Below are 15,253 nucleotides of genomic sequence, written 5' to 3' on the forward strand. Positions count from 1 at the left end.
ACCAGGAGCAGCGCATTTATTTTCTGTTAAGGCCTTTCCTTCCTTTTCCCTTTCTCATCCTCTCTGCTTTTCCTTGATGACAATCATGGCACTACAAGTGGTTTTGTCTTGCTGTTTTAAGAAGGCTGATATAAGGGTATTTATAATCTCAACAGATTTGAGTAGAACAGAGTAAAAGGGGTGTGTGAAAATACAATTAAATTTGTTTTTCAATTTCCCCTTCTTTCTTCTTTAGGCAGGAGCTCCCTTAATTCATCCATCATCTGTCTGAGCTCATGAAGTATCCACATCCTGGTTGAGAAGCTTTTGCTGTCATACGGGTTGCTCATCCAGAAAAGCGTTAGAAATGCTCTTTGCAATATACCCAAAGACACAGGCGTGCTTGCCTCTTCCCAGGGTGATCACTTCTGCTGCCCCACCCTTGGCAAGTTCTGCTCCCTTTATCTCTTAACCTGGAATTCTAGCTGCCTGTCAAATCATTCCCTTTGCCTCCTGCTTTCCCTTCTTGCTCTTTTCCCCAGTCTCCATGGGTACTAAAGGCATAAGGTGTGGTGGTGAGGAGGGTACCAGTTCCCTTGTCCTGCTTACGCAGGTGCCAGTACCGTCCATCATCAAAGGGAAGACGGCCACTGTCACTTACAACTGAAGTTGTTATTTTCAGCACTTGTGAATGACCTAAGAGGCTCAAACACTCAAGGTTGTTCATAATCCATTTTGTAAAATTAGATGTATTTACTTTAAGTTAGGTGTGTTTTGCCTGCATGTTTGTGTCTTGATGCCCTTGAAGTCTGAGAAAGGCATGTGATCCCCCCCCACACACCTGATGGATCTGGAGTTATGAATGGTTGTGAACCACCTACCATGTGGTGCTTGGAATCAAACCCAAGTCCCTTGTAAGAGCAACCAGTGCTCTTAACCACCAAGCCATCTCTCCAGCCCCACCATCGGCTTCCCAGCAAGCAAGCTCCAACTCTTCTTCTTCTTCTTCTTCTTCTTCTCCTTCTTCTTTGTTTTCAACTATCAGGCACTTGGCAAGTTAACTTTCTTCCAAGAAATTCATTATGAAATATTAGTTTAATAGTACAATTATGAACCTCTAGGTTTTCATGCAGTTCTAAAGTAATGAGTTGATCTTATCTTAGTTCTTTTGAACATGATGCCATCCACTGAATGCCATCAAAGACACCGGGTACCATGTCAACCGGAAGACTTCTCTCTCACTGAAAATGGGCAACTGTGAAGACTAATAAAACAAAAGCAGCAGGAAACTGAAGTGTCAGAAAAAGACAGAGACGCACCATGAGTTTGTAAAGATGCATCAAAAAATGAAAGTTATTCATTACCTCTCAAGTTTGCAAAGATAATTCATTTATCCTGGATATAGGTGAAATCTGCATTAAAATGAATTGCCCCCGTGATTTGGTTGATACTTACTTGCAGCCTCGCAGCCAGTCTCCATGTGAGCAAAGTAGATCCCATCTGACATAATATAAGGCTTCAGTGCACTTTCCTGTGATGTGCCTTTTGCTTTGTAAATGATTTGACATGCCAGCCCTGCTTAGATTAGTTTGTTTTTTCTGTAATTTTATGTGAATTAAGTCATTGAGTCTAGTTTCTTGCCTTGACTTTCATTATAGTAGCATGCTGGTTACACTGATTATTTTCAACCATTGACTAAATTCTGTGTTCCCAAGGCTAACTGCAAGCCCATTGCTGGAGCAGCTGCAGTGGTTACGGATTATCTTTTTAAATGTTGTTGAACTTGATTTGCTAATTTGTCTGTGTCTTTGTAGGGTGTTGACCTAAGTATCTCTCTCTCTCTCTCTCTCTCTCTCTCTCTCTCTCTCTCTCTCTCTCTTGTCTTTCATCAGCATAAAACTGGTCTTATAAAACAAATTCAGAGATGCATTTTTGCAGTTCTTTGTGGAACTTTGAGAAACATTACACTATACATAAAAGGTAACTTGGCAGATGTCACTTCAATGTCCATACTTAAAATATAAAGCAATTTGTTCCTATCTTTCTAGACTTCCCCTTAATTTCTACAACAAACATATATCCATTTTCATATATAACTCAATAAGAGGCTGAATTCGTATGTGACTTGTAATCACGGGTTTGAAGAAAAAAAAATTAGGCCAAGGCATTTATTTTTCCTAGAGATGGGACTGAGACCCTTAGGGACTGTTAAGACTGTGCCTGGACAGAAGAGCATCCTACCCTGCATGAACACCCACTACAAGCTTTTATGAATAACAAATGTACAAAGTAGCCCCTCTCCTCATTTACATTATAAAGTTAACATGTCAGTGCTTAACTTCTTTTCTATACAGGTGCGCACTGCTCTAATCCAAAGAAGGCCCATGAAACAATGAAACTCCAGGATAGTGTGGCCTGAAGGATACTAGTTGAACTGGGCATGCTCAGTCGCCAGGCAGATATTTTTTCCCCCAGTGAAGTGGAAACTACAACTGCGCGTACCGAGTGAACGGGGGTGGGCGTGCCCTCGTGGAATTTAGAAGCTTCCCTCAGCCAATGGAGCCTCGCAGCCGGCTGGCAGGGCTCGCCATTGGGGGACCTGGATGCGAGCGAGTGGAGCGCCGGGGGAGGAAGCGGAGGTGCAGGTCGGAGACGCCGGGCTAGCCGAGCCCTTTGCAGAAGCAGCTGCAGCGGTCAGGCAGCATCCAGCGGCGTGCCAGGCGGCCCAGCCCGTTGCTTTACTTTTTGCTACACCAACGTAGTCATTATGCCGAAGAGAAAGGTAAGTCCTGCCGAAAAAACTGCTCGCAGGCCCTCGAGTGTGCTCGGAGTAAACCCTCTGCGCTGCGATGGAAGCGACAGTGCGCATAGTAACTCAGGCACTGGGCACCACTGCTACCCGCTCCTTTTGCAGATGCCTGTTGCAGATCTCGCTGGCCACCCCTCCCCAGCCCCCCCGCACTGAGTTCCGAGTGTCACTTTCCCTCCAGGGACGTGTCCTCCCCTCTCTATCAACTCTTGGTTGGAATGGTTTCCACCTCTTGCCAGCAGCAGCCAGGAAGGTGTCCATCCCCCTCGTAGGAGTTTCCTCTTGGCAAACTCCAGGTTGTTCTCGGGGTGGAGGGGTAGTAGTGTGAGGAGTCTCCCAGGCCAGGGAAATCGAAAACCACAGAAGCAGTCAGAGGAGTCAGGCGGGGTCGGGAGTGTCCCTCGGGCCGTGCCCAGGGAGTGCGCGATGCTGGCATAAGGCCGGAGAGGGAAAGCCATGTTTCCCTACGCCAGCCCTACTGCGCCGCGGACCCGTATGTACCCACTCCAGTGTCAATCACCAGCCGCGAGGGCGGGCGGAGCAGTGCGCAGCGCCTAATCGGCGGCGAGGAAGGGGACTGGAGCTAAGCTGGCTGACCCTGCCAAGGTCAGGGGCTACCAAGCGGAGGCCGCTATCCTACCCACCACCACACGCTTGGCCAGACAGGCAACCGGGGTCATTTTAGTCTCTTTTTTTCCTCTCTTCGTCGCCTCTTGTGGATTGTGTCCCCTGCGCGCAGGGACATCACGAGTCACACGTGGGGTGGCACAGCTCTCTCAGGGTGGGGCTTCGACTTATCATTGGAATGGTAAAGGAAGGGCGGATATTTTTTACCCCTCCCTGAGAGAACCTATGTGTGAGGACTGCTTCCTAAGGGGGGGGGGGACCCTCATCACCTGCCCAAAAGACTTAAGCCAACCAGCGTGGCCATTAAAGTTGAAACTTGATTCCTATAACACCCCAAGATTGTGTGTGGTTGCAGTATATTAAAACTAAGCTGTAAATTTTTAGAAGCTTTTGTTTTCTTATATGTCGTCACTAAGAAATTGATAGTACCTCCAGTCCTTTTAATTGAATTTCTTATTACATGTATTTATTTTGTGTATTCACGGGAGACGCTGGCACCCACGTTGCAGTAGTGGGATCTCTCCTACCATGTGGGTTGTGGGTTGTGAGAATCGACAGCAAGTTGTCTTTACTCCTTGAGCCATCTCCCGAGCCCAAGCATTTCCATTCTTTAAAAGAAAATCAATCATATTAATTAGAAGGTTTTTATTAGTGCTTAATGTGACTCTACTCTGTGACTCAATACTGGGTGGAGTCTGAAGTGCATTCTCTCATTTAACCTTATAATCACGGAACTATTTTAGACTCACTAAGCAGAGTCTCGGACGCGTTACCCACCATTTCGTTAACTATTGGTTTATAGTGGAGCTGCTGTCGATCCCAGAGGCCGTACTTGGCACCGTTGTTAACTCTCTTCATTGGGAGATGGAACCAGAGGAAGTTAGGAAACCCAGAGCCTTGATGTTGAAGAAGCTCAGGGCATGTTAAGAGTAGGAGCACTTGAGCCTCGTTGTTCAAGCTTCATGCGGTGGCAGCATTGTTTTCCCAGTGCTGTGGTACTAAATGATGTCACTGTTTGCAGCCTTTCAGCTGAGGTTAGTGACGAGTTGGGACTTCTGGCAGAATCAGAGGAACTCGTTATCCAGAAATGAGCTACAGAGGGAGTCGGGGGTTAACTCTTTTCCTGGAAATTATTAACGTGTTTGGAGGAGCAGCAGGTCACATGGTCCCTTTAGGAAGAACCGCTCCTAGGGTGGTGGAACTTTTCCCCAGTGAAACCATCACTCTTTCCATCACTATCCATCTATAAAGGGAAGGAAAGAATGAAGTAGAAAGTGGCGTGATGTTTTACTTCTCTGGAAGGCAGGGGCTGTGTGTGGAATTAGTGAACAGTGAACTCTTCAACTAGGGGCACACCTGTGTACACGCAGCTGTGTGGGGTCCTTCAGAACATCTGAGACAGCCTCCTTCATTAACAGGAAGTCATTTTACTGAGATCCGGAGGCCAAGCGCCTGCCTTGGTACCTGGGCAGGGACAGACACACACTGCGTGGCCGTGACAGCTATTTCATCTAGTAGTCAAGCCTTAGAGCTGCCTGGTGAAGTCGTGGAGCTCCTTGAACTCATATTAGATACCACTGTCCCCAGATGAAGCCTCCACAGCTATACAAGAAGGGATCTATCTGGAGGGATCTATGCATAGTCCCGAGAGGTCTGTAGAGCCAGGTAATTGTGGAAAGATTTACATACTGTACCACTGTATTTCCTTAACTAAAGAACTACCTGTCCTGCTTTGTAAATTAAATTGAGGGGGTAGGGGCACGAGAGGAAGAGGAGGGAGGGAAGGGAGGGAGGGAAGGAGGTAGGGAAAGGGGACAAGCATAGGGGCAGTAATGAAAGTCAGAGGTCCAGTTGGCCATCTTCCCCTGTTGCTCTCCACCTTAGTTTTGGAGACAGGGTCCTTCACTCAGCCTGGAGCTCATTGATTTGGAATGACGGACTTTCTCTAGCATTAGACACCTGTCTTATATGAGCGCTGCGGATCAAATTTGAGTCCTTATGCTTGAAGGGCACTTAACCCACTGAGTCATCTCCCCAACCCATTAATCAGCTTCAAAAGCACCCACATCATATTTTCCTTATCATCTCTGCTCCTTGTTTCATGGAAGGGTTGTTTAATGAGCCTCCAGGTTCTGCAGAGCAAGAAGTAGCACCGATAAAGTCAGTGGAAACATCTGAAGACCTAGCATTGTTTAAATATTGTAGGGACACACTGTTTGTTCTCAGGGAGTTTATATTTAATTCAATGAGGTAATAAGATTAGCAGACAAAAAGAAGTTGACTGATTTTTGAGCTTATATAGGTTACAGAATGTGCTGTTCAGAGTCAAAAACCATAGGATAGATAAGAACATAGATTAAATTTGTGCTTGCTGGTCTTGAAAAAGTGTGGGTAGGACTCAAGGGAAAAAATCAGAATCATTTTCTGTAACCAGGCATTTGAATGTCTCTTCTTATTATATCTTAACATGATTAGTCCTCAGCTGCACTGCTTCAAGGCCACATTATTATCCATATAATTATAAGCTATTTATCAGACATTTATTTGTAAGTTTTATGTATGCATATATATATGTGTGCATATTTATTAGTAACATTAAACCAAGTTTAAATGATTGCTGGTTTGTTGTTTGTTGTTTGTTTGTTTAAGCAGCCCAGCACTTAACATTGTAATGTCTTTCTACGATTTAAATAAAATTGTTTTCTGTATTATATAATGGGTGGTGAGTGAGCGAAATCTCACAGACACGAGTGGTATTGGGGACAATGACTGACAGTTCTAGACTGTTCTGCCCAAACATTCACTGATGTCAGCCGCAGTCATGTTGGGATCGGATGATCTATATAGAAACATTACCAGCAAGTCTGGATTCAGTCCTGGCCTGATCAGCAAACACATTTTCATGTCCTTTTAATGTTTCCAATTCTGTATCCCTAGAATTACTGTTTCTGTAAGGCATTATCTACAAAACAGACATGGAATGCACAGTGACGTCTCTTTCCATTTAGAGACTCAAGAAAGTTCTTTACTTAGTTTATCTATGTGGGAGTTCCCTGGTAGAACTGCGAGGCACTTATGTGTACTACCTATCCTATCATCTGCAAATAGTGACATTTCGACTTTTCCCTTTCCAATTTGAGTCCTCTTGATCACATTGCTCTAGCTAGAACGTCAAGTACTATACTGAATAAATATGAAGAAAGTGGAAAAAGTTTTGTCTTGTTCCTGATTTTAGTGGAACTTCTTTGAGTGCCTCCGTTTAATTTGATGTTGACTATAGGCTTGCTATCAATTACCTTTATTAGGTTTATGTATGTCTTCTGTATCCCTGATCTTTCCAAGACTTTAATCATGTAGGGATGATAGATTTTTTCCCAAAGACTTTTTCAGCATTGAATGAGATGATCTTGTGGTTTCTTCTTTCAGTTTGTTTATGTGGTGAATTACACTTACTGATTTTTTTGTATGTTGAGCCATCCTTGTTGCTCTAGGATAAAGCCTACCTGATCATGGTGGGTGATCTTTCTGATATTCTTGGATTCTGTTTTTGGTTTTGTTTTCTTCTAAAGTATTTTATTGAGTATGTTTGCATCTATGCTCATAAGGAAAATTGGCCTGTAATTCTCTTTCTTTGGAGCCTTTATGTGGTTTGGGTATCAGGGTAAGTGTGGCCTCAGAAAATGAATTGGGTAATGTACCTTCTGCTTCTATTTTATGGAGTAACTTGGGGAGTATTGGTGTTAACTCTCTTTGAAATTTCTGGTAGGATTCTGTGCTAAAACAGCTGATCCCTGGAATCTGTTGAGTTGGGTGACTTTTAATGACTATTTTTATTTCACTGGTTATTATAGACTTATTTACATCATTTATCTGATCTTGATTTAACTTTGGTAAATGGTACCTATCAAGAAAATTATCCCTTTCTTTTAGGTTTTCCAATTTTGCAGAGTACAGGTTTTTAAATTATGTCCTTATGATTCTCTGGATTTCCTCAATGTCTGTTTTTAAGTCCCCATTTTCATTTCTGACTTTATTAATTTGGCTATTCTTTTCTTTGTCTTTTAGTTAGTTTGGGGAAGGGGTTTGTCTATCTTGGTGATTTTCTAAAAGAACCAACTCTGTTTCCTTGATTCTTTGTATAGATCTCTTTGTTCCTATTTTGTTGATTTCAGCCCCTAGTTTCACTATTTCATGTTCTCTATTCCTCTTGGGTGTGTTTGCTTCTTTTTGCTAGATCTTTCAGGTGTGCTGTTAAATTACTACTATGAGATCTCTCCTTTTTTTTTTTTTTTTTTTTTTTTTTTACATATAAGCATTTAGTGCTATGAACTGCCCTTTTAGCTTTTATTGTGTCCCATAAATTTGGGTATTCTGTGTGTTCATTTTCATTGAATTCCAGAAAGTCTTTAACTCCTTTCTTTATTTCTATCTTGACCCCCTATTTCATTCAGTAGAGAATTATTCAGTTTCCATTAATTTGTAAGCTTTCAGATGCTTCTGCCGTTGATGATACCCAGCTTTATTCCATGGTGGTCTGATAGAATGCAGGAAGTTATTTCCATTTTCTTGTGTCTGTTGAAACTGCTTTGTGTCTAAGTATGTGGTCTATTTTAGAGAAAATTTCATGAGGTGCTGAGAAGAAGGCATATTTTTTGTGTGTTTGGGTAAAATATTCTATAAATATCTGTTAAGTCTATTTGGTCTGTTAGCTCCAGTTATTTCTGGGTAACCTGTCCAGTGGTGAGAGTTGGGTTTTGAAGTTTCCCACTATCAATGGGTGAAGGTCAATATGTGACTTAAGCTAAAGTATTGTTTCTTTTACAAAAGTAGGTGCCCTTATGTTTGGGGCATATGTATTAAAATTTGAAATGTCATCTTGGTGTATTTTTTCCTTTGATGAGTATGAAGTCTCTTTTCTTATTTCTTTCAATTAGTTTTGGTTTGAAATCTATTTTGTTAGATACTTAAATGGCTACTCCTGCTTGCTGCTTAGGTCTCATCTGCTTGGTATATCTTTTTCCATCCCTTTACCCTAAGGTAATGTCTACCTTTGATGTTAATGTGTGTTTCTTGTATGCAGCAGAAGGATGGACTCTGTTTTCAAATCCATTCTGTTAGTCTGTATCTTTTTATTGGAGAATTGAGACCATTGATATTGAGAGCCATTCCATGATTTTATCTTCCCTTTGCATAAAAAGCTCAGTAGGAGAATGTGTTGAAGGTAAAATCCAACCAAGTTTAGGATCCATTCAATGACCAATGATTGTTGATTCAAACTATTTTATTGTTGATGTGGGAGGGGTGTGTGTGTGTGTGTGTGTGTGTGTGTGTGTGTGTGTGTGTGCGCGCGCGCGCGCTCCACTTTTTTGGTTATGAGATTATTTATTTTCTGTGTTTTTATGTGAGTAGTTAGCTTCCTTACATTGGAGTTTTCCTTCTAGTACCTCTGTAGGGCTAGATTTGTAGATAGATACTGCTTGAATTTGATTTTATCGTGAATATCTTATTTTCTCCATCTATGATGATCACAGTTTTTCTGGTTATAGAAGACTGGGCTGGTATCTGTGGTCTCCTAGCATCCCCAGGAAATCTGTCCAGGCCCTTCTGGCTTTTATAGCCTCAATCCCAATAGAGATTGAGAAGTCAGGTGTAATTCAAATAGGTTTGCTTTTATATAGTTCTTATTCTTTTTTTTCTTGTAGCTTTTAATATTTTTTTTGTTCTATATGTTTATTGTTTTGATTATTATGTGGCAAAGAGACTTTCTTTTGTGGTCCACTATTTGGTGTTCTGTATGCTCCTTGTACCTTTATAGGCATCTCTTTCTCTGGGTTAGGAAAACTTTTTTTAAATGATTTTATTGAAAATGTTTTCTGAGCCATTGAATTGGATTCTTTTTCTTCCTTTATTCCTGTTCTTAGTTTTAATCATCATTCCATCCCAGATTTCTTGGATGTTTTATGTCAGGGATTTTTAAGGGTTCGTGTCTTTTAACCATCTACCCATTTCCTCTACCACATTTTCAGTGCTTGAGATTCTCTATAACATTTCTTGTGTTTTCTTGGTGAAGCTTGCCTCTGGAGTTTCTCTTTGCATTCCTAAACCTTTCATTTCCAGGTTTCCTTCAATTTGTGTTTTCTTTATTGATTCTATTTCCATTTTCAGGTCTTGAGCAGTTTTATTCATTTCCTTCAACTGTGTTTTCTTGGCTTTCTTTGAGGGATTTATTCACTTCCTCCAGTTGTTTGTGTTTTCCTCCATTTCTTTAAGGCATTTATTCATTTTACATTTAAGGACCTCTATCATCTTCCCATAGTTGGTTTTAAGGTCTTTTGTGCGTGTGTGTGTGTGTGTGTGCGCGCGCGCGTGCTTCCGCTCTGTTAGGATATTCAGGCCTGCCGTGGTAGGATGGCTGGGCTCTGGTAGAGACACATCGCCCTGGCTGTTGCTGATTGTGTTCTCATACTGGCGTCTAAACATCTGAGTTTGCGGTGGTTATAGATCTATGATTTGCGGGGCTCGTCTTTGGTGGGCGGGTGTTTTGTTCCTTGGTTTCTGTTTCCTCTCTGGATTTTCAGAGTGTGATGGCTGTTGTGTTCAGAGGGAATGGCTGCTGGCATTGGAGGCTGAAGGGGGGGAGGGTCAGGAGGAGATGGAAGGCTGCTGTCCTGTCGCAGTGCAAGGGATGCCCCTGAGGACTGGGTCTGCGGGAATGAGCAGCTGCTATGAGATTTTAAATTGTTTTGTTTTGTTTATTTTGTTTTGTTTTTTGGGTTGTTGTTGTTCTTTAGTGAAAAAGTCTACTAGCATTGGCCTTGTCAGGGGGGGAGGCATAATTAACAGAAATCAAGGTTTCAAAGTGTGTCTTTCAAAAGACTGTCACTATTATAACCCCAAAGATGGAAACTATAGATAGAAAAGCGGACCAATTTGGCTACATAAGGAAATCTTTCACTGGCATGAAAATTATTAAAAATTAAAAATTTGCGTGAAAAAAAAACCAGGAAAATATTTGCACCGGGTAGCACTAAAAGAGGTTTTGCAACCTTTAAAAAAGAGTCCCTAACTTGGTCTTTATAGAGAAGATAGGTATTGTTATAGGAAAAACAGGCTCAAATACCAATATTTACTCTGGAGGCTGTTCAGCAGTAAAGACAACTACTCATGTAGAGGACCTGAGTTTGCCTCCTAGAATCCGTGTCTGGCAGTCTGTGGATATCTGTACTCAACATGGGCGCACACACACACACACACACACACACACACACACACACACACACAGTTAAAAATAAGTAAATCTTTTAAAATATACATTTACTTTGTAGCCTGGCAAGGCCATCCTGCCAGGGGGAAGTGATCAAAGTTCAGTAGCCAGAGTACATGCTCGAAGGAGTCGCTACTCTCCACATTGTGGGACCCACTGTGCTACTACATCTGAGTAGAGGGTCTAGGTCCACATCATACATGGTCCTTGGTTGATGTATCAGTCTCTGTATTGAGTGTAAAAATGCTGTATTATGTGACTAATATCCACTATGTGTGAGTATATACCATTCATGTCTTTCTGAGTCTGGGTTAACTCGCTCAGGATGATCTTTTCTAGTTCCATCCACTTGCCTACAAATTTCAAGATTTCCTTGTTTTTAATAAATGAATAGTATTCCATTATGTAAGTGTACCACAGTTTCTTTATCCATTCTTCAATTGAGGGACATCTAGGGTGTTTCCAGATTCTGGCTATTACGAATAAAGCTGCTATGAACACAGTTGAGCAAATGTCCTTGTTGTATGGTGGAGCATCTTTGCAAAACAAGTTTAATTTTAGATATAGTGGCATAGAATTCAAATGTAAGATTATTCTTCACACACATTATATATATTTCTACTCTAATATGAGGTATTGTACCCATATAACTCAATTATAATACAAGGTTTACTTCCAATAATTTGCGAGTGCTATTGCAGGCTGTTTTGGATAAATAAGTTATACAAGTTAATTGTTAGTTGATCAAATCATGATCATTTCAATTACTAGTCTATTTTTATCACAAGAATATACATCTTAGGTTCAACAGATAAATATTATTCTATAGAAAGATTAGGTAAAATAGTTAGATAAGGTCTTCAGAAACCTCAGAGACATACAGAATATGGCATTTTAAAAGGCCAACCTGGTCTACAAAGTAAGTCCAGGACAGCCAGGACTGCCCAGAGAAAGTCTGTCTTGAAAAACCAAAAAACAAAATCCAAAAATGTTTTTTCATTATTTTAAAGATTCATTGGCAATGAGACAGGTTAACTCCTGGCAACATTCAGCATACCTCAAAAAGGATGATGAGCATCAAAGAATCTCCTCATGGCGATGGCTTTACATGTGGCAAAGAAGCCACTGGGCAAAATATCCTCGTTCTTACCACAGATAGAATTCTGTCTAAAAAAGGGCAAGCTTGGATGCAGGCAGAGTCGGCAGCCAAGACAGGATAAGCAAGTCCTCAATAGTTCCTGCCTCACAAATATTGAAGGCTGAAGACGATGCTGCAATGTTATAGAGAGTTTTGGGTGGCTGTTCAGTCAGTAAACTGTCTCTGTCATCTTCTCATTTTGTAATCTGTTGACCTGTTCCCCCTTCTATACTCAAGTAATCAATATTATTCCTTCTCAACTCTCTGATCAGGTTGAAGACCAGATAGCTTAGTTTTACAATTAAGCTTAGTTGTTTAGGGGCTAAGATGCTTTTAGGTCTAGATAGATGTTTTAAGTTGACAATGACGAGATATGATAGAAATTGATTTACATTCAGAATTTTAGATGCACCAAGATAGGAAAGATGTTTTCTTCAAGGCTGACAAATACAAATAGCCAAAACTCTAAGAATGTAACATTTATATAATTTCTGATTATTTCATAATTCTTCTTGCTGTATATAGTTTATTGTATATATGTGTAATAATATAAATGTATATGTAAAATAAATATTTAATTTAAACATTATTCTTAATATATTACATATATATTTATATATGTATATTATATACATTTATATTGTATATATATACATTTATTAGAAATCATATATATGGGTATGTTCACAATTGAAGATGTGGTTTTCTTTCTTTCTTTCTTTCTTTCTTTCTTTCTTTCTCTTTCTTTTTTTCTTTTTTTGGTTTTCCGAGACAGGGTTTCTCTGTGTAGCCTTGGCTGTCCTAGACTCATTTTGTAGACCAGGCTGGCCTCGAACTCATAGCGATCCGCCTGCCTCTACCTTCCAAGTGCTGGGATTAAAGGCTTGAGCCACCACGTCCAGTAGATGTGGTTTTCTTTACATAGTCTTCCTTTAAAAACATAATTCCCACTGCTGAGATAGTACAGATTCCTTATACAAAGATTTTTTGAAAATGGTTTCCTTACTATAGAGTCCATTCAAATGGCGTGCACAACTCAGTGATTTTTCAGTAAATTACAGAACTGAGCAATCGTTCCCATTATCCAATTCTGCAACTAAAAAAAAAAAAAAAGTAACTCCTATGATCCTTGGGCAGCTGCTTTTTCTTTTATAGTTGCCTTTTCTAATATTTCATATGAAAGTACCTGTGCAGTATTTAGTGTTATGTTTCTGATTTCTTTAATATTTTTGGGGGTCTGTACATGTGGTAACACATATCAAGACTTCACTGTTGTTTTGGATACATTGCCTTTTTGCTCATCTTTCCAAAAGTTGAAAAGCATTAAGATTGTTCCAAATATGTCTACTATAGATATTTCTGCATCTATTTGTATATAAGTCATTGCATGGATGCATAATTTTTATATTTATTTTGGGAATATTTCAAAGAGTAGAAATAAATAATGAGTGTTTTCAAAAAATCATATCTCATGTTTTAAGAAACATCCAGGTAGTTTTCCAAGTGAAGGGAGGGTCCCTTGGTGCTCATACTTAATACTGTGGGGCATTTACTTACGGATGGATAGTCTAATGAATTTTAATTTTACACCTCTATAGGCAGAGATGATGAGAATCTTTTCATATGCTAAGAGTGCATTGTGTGCACATGTGTGTGCACCCACATGTGTGCATGCATGTGTGCGTGTGCGTGTGCGTGTGCGTGTGTGTGTGTGTGTGTGTGTGTGTGTGTGTGTGTCCTGTAGTGCTGCAGATCAAAACCAGGGCCTTGTACATGTTAGTATTCTGCTTCTAAGCAACAGTGCCTGTTCAGATATTTTGCCCATTATTAATTTGGGTTGTAACTCTGATTGCTTTTTATTTCTGTGATGAAATACCATGACTAAAAGCCACTTTGAGGCAGGGCTATTTGGTTTACAGGTCACAGCCCTTCATCAGGAGAAGCCGAGGCAGGAACTCAGGGCAGGCACTGAGGCAGGCACCACTGCTCGATGCCTTGCTTCCCACAGCTTGCTTACCTTACTTTTTTAACTCATCCCAAGACTACCTGCCTAGAATTTGCACCACAGACAGTGGGTTGTACTCTCTTGCATTGATCACTAATCAATACAGCACCCCACAGAGTTGCCTCTGTCTTATGCGGGCAACTTCTCACTTAAGGGCTCCTCTTCCATACAGCCCCAGTTTGTGTCAGATTGACTGGAAAGATAAAAGAACAGCGAGCACAGGTTGTTTGTCATCTTATTGACTTGTAAGAATTCTTTATATAGTCAGTGTAAGCTCTTTACCAGTTGTGTGATTCTTGGCCATTGGCTACCAACTCAGGTTGTGAGGCTAACGGCACACACCTTACCCTGCGCTGTCTTACTAACCCTGCCCTCTTACTTTTTAAAGGCTGTAATCTAGCCTTATCTATCTAAAGCAACACATTATTTGATTGATTATGTTTCTTAATTAACTTTGTTTTGCAATCCTTCTAATTTTACTGAGCCGTGAAATCTCTTATTTCCCATAGCACCTAAGAGATGTGCTGTATGTGGTCCCTACACAAATGGATCAATTAATTGTTTTTAAAGGAGAAAAAAAAAGGTTGTTTAATTATTTCAGACTTTGGGGAAGAAGTGTCTAACGTGACGCTTATATTTATCATTTCCTGGACAAATGCTTTAGCGCAGTTTATGTAACCCTTCCCTAGCGTCTTTGTCTTTGTCATTTTCTAGGACTCGGTTTCCTCTGGGACTCAGGATAATAATATGTTCTACCTCACTGGGAATTCATCGATATGGTGAAAGTGCTTAGTACTTAGCTCGATGCAGGCACAGGCGAAATGGCCATCACTGAGGTGGTGAGAGTACTTAGCACAGGGCTGGCATGGGCACAGAAGTCCAATATGGGCACCATTAAGATGGTGACATTTTTAATTATGAAGAAAACTGTAATGAAATAATGGGCTTCTCATTGACCCTAGGCTTCCATTTTTGGGGACAGATGCCAGCTGCAGTCAACAGGGAGCAAGCAGTACTCACCATAGATGGCCATTTAACTGCAGGTAGAGGTGGACATGCAACAAACAAATCACAAATGTATTGTTCTAATCACAGAAGCTTAAATCTTAGATGCTTTCCTGTGCCTGATTTTGCTCATAGAGGGAAAAGTTTCAAAATCTGTTTATATAATATTAAATTTGTCTTAGCAGATCAGCTAACTAATTGACTCCCCTCTGTACTTCTCCCCAAAAATGCTGTGTTTGTTGACACTAAAGTTAAACACTATTCCACTTTCCTGTAGGGTGCAATTTGGCACTGGTGACTGAAATAAATGCCACTGAGAGCGTCTGCTTTCACAGTACCTAGTCTGTTGAAATACAATGTTGCTCTCCTGAGTAATTTAAAAATCTGCGTGAAGATAAACCAAATCACAATGTTGAATTCTTTTCC

At 40.6% G+C, this 15,253-nt stretch overlaps 1 protein-coding gene across 3 annotated transcripts in view; it reads left to right on the forward strand.

Moving 5' to 3' along the window:
• Positions 1 to 2,522: 2,522 nt before the first annotated feature.
• The window catches only part of HMGN3 (high mobility group nucleosomal binding domain 3), a 35,406-nt gene continuing 22,675 nt past the window's right edge, over positions 2,523 to 15,253 (forward strand). Inside the window, exon 1 of one of the 3 annotated variants that reach the window (XM_084754816.1) lies at positions 2,523 to 2,761. In XM_084754816.1, coding sequence (XP_084610942.1) covers positions 2,747 to 2,761 — 15 coding nt within the window. In that variant the 5' untranslated portion in view covers positions 2,523 to 2,746. The remainder of the gene's footprint in view (positions 2,762 to 15,253) is intronic. The other 2 variants (XM_084754814.1, XM_084754815.1) reach the window with 2 other exon arrangements.

This window comes from Acomys minous, assembly GCF_964271855.1.
Source record: "Acomys minous genome assembly, chromosome: 13".
In the NCBI taxonomy this organism is placed as follows: domain Eukaryota; kingdom Metazoa; phylum Chordata; class Mammalia; order Rodentia; family Muridae; genus Acomys; species Acomys minous.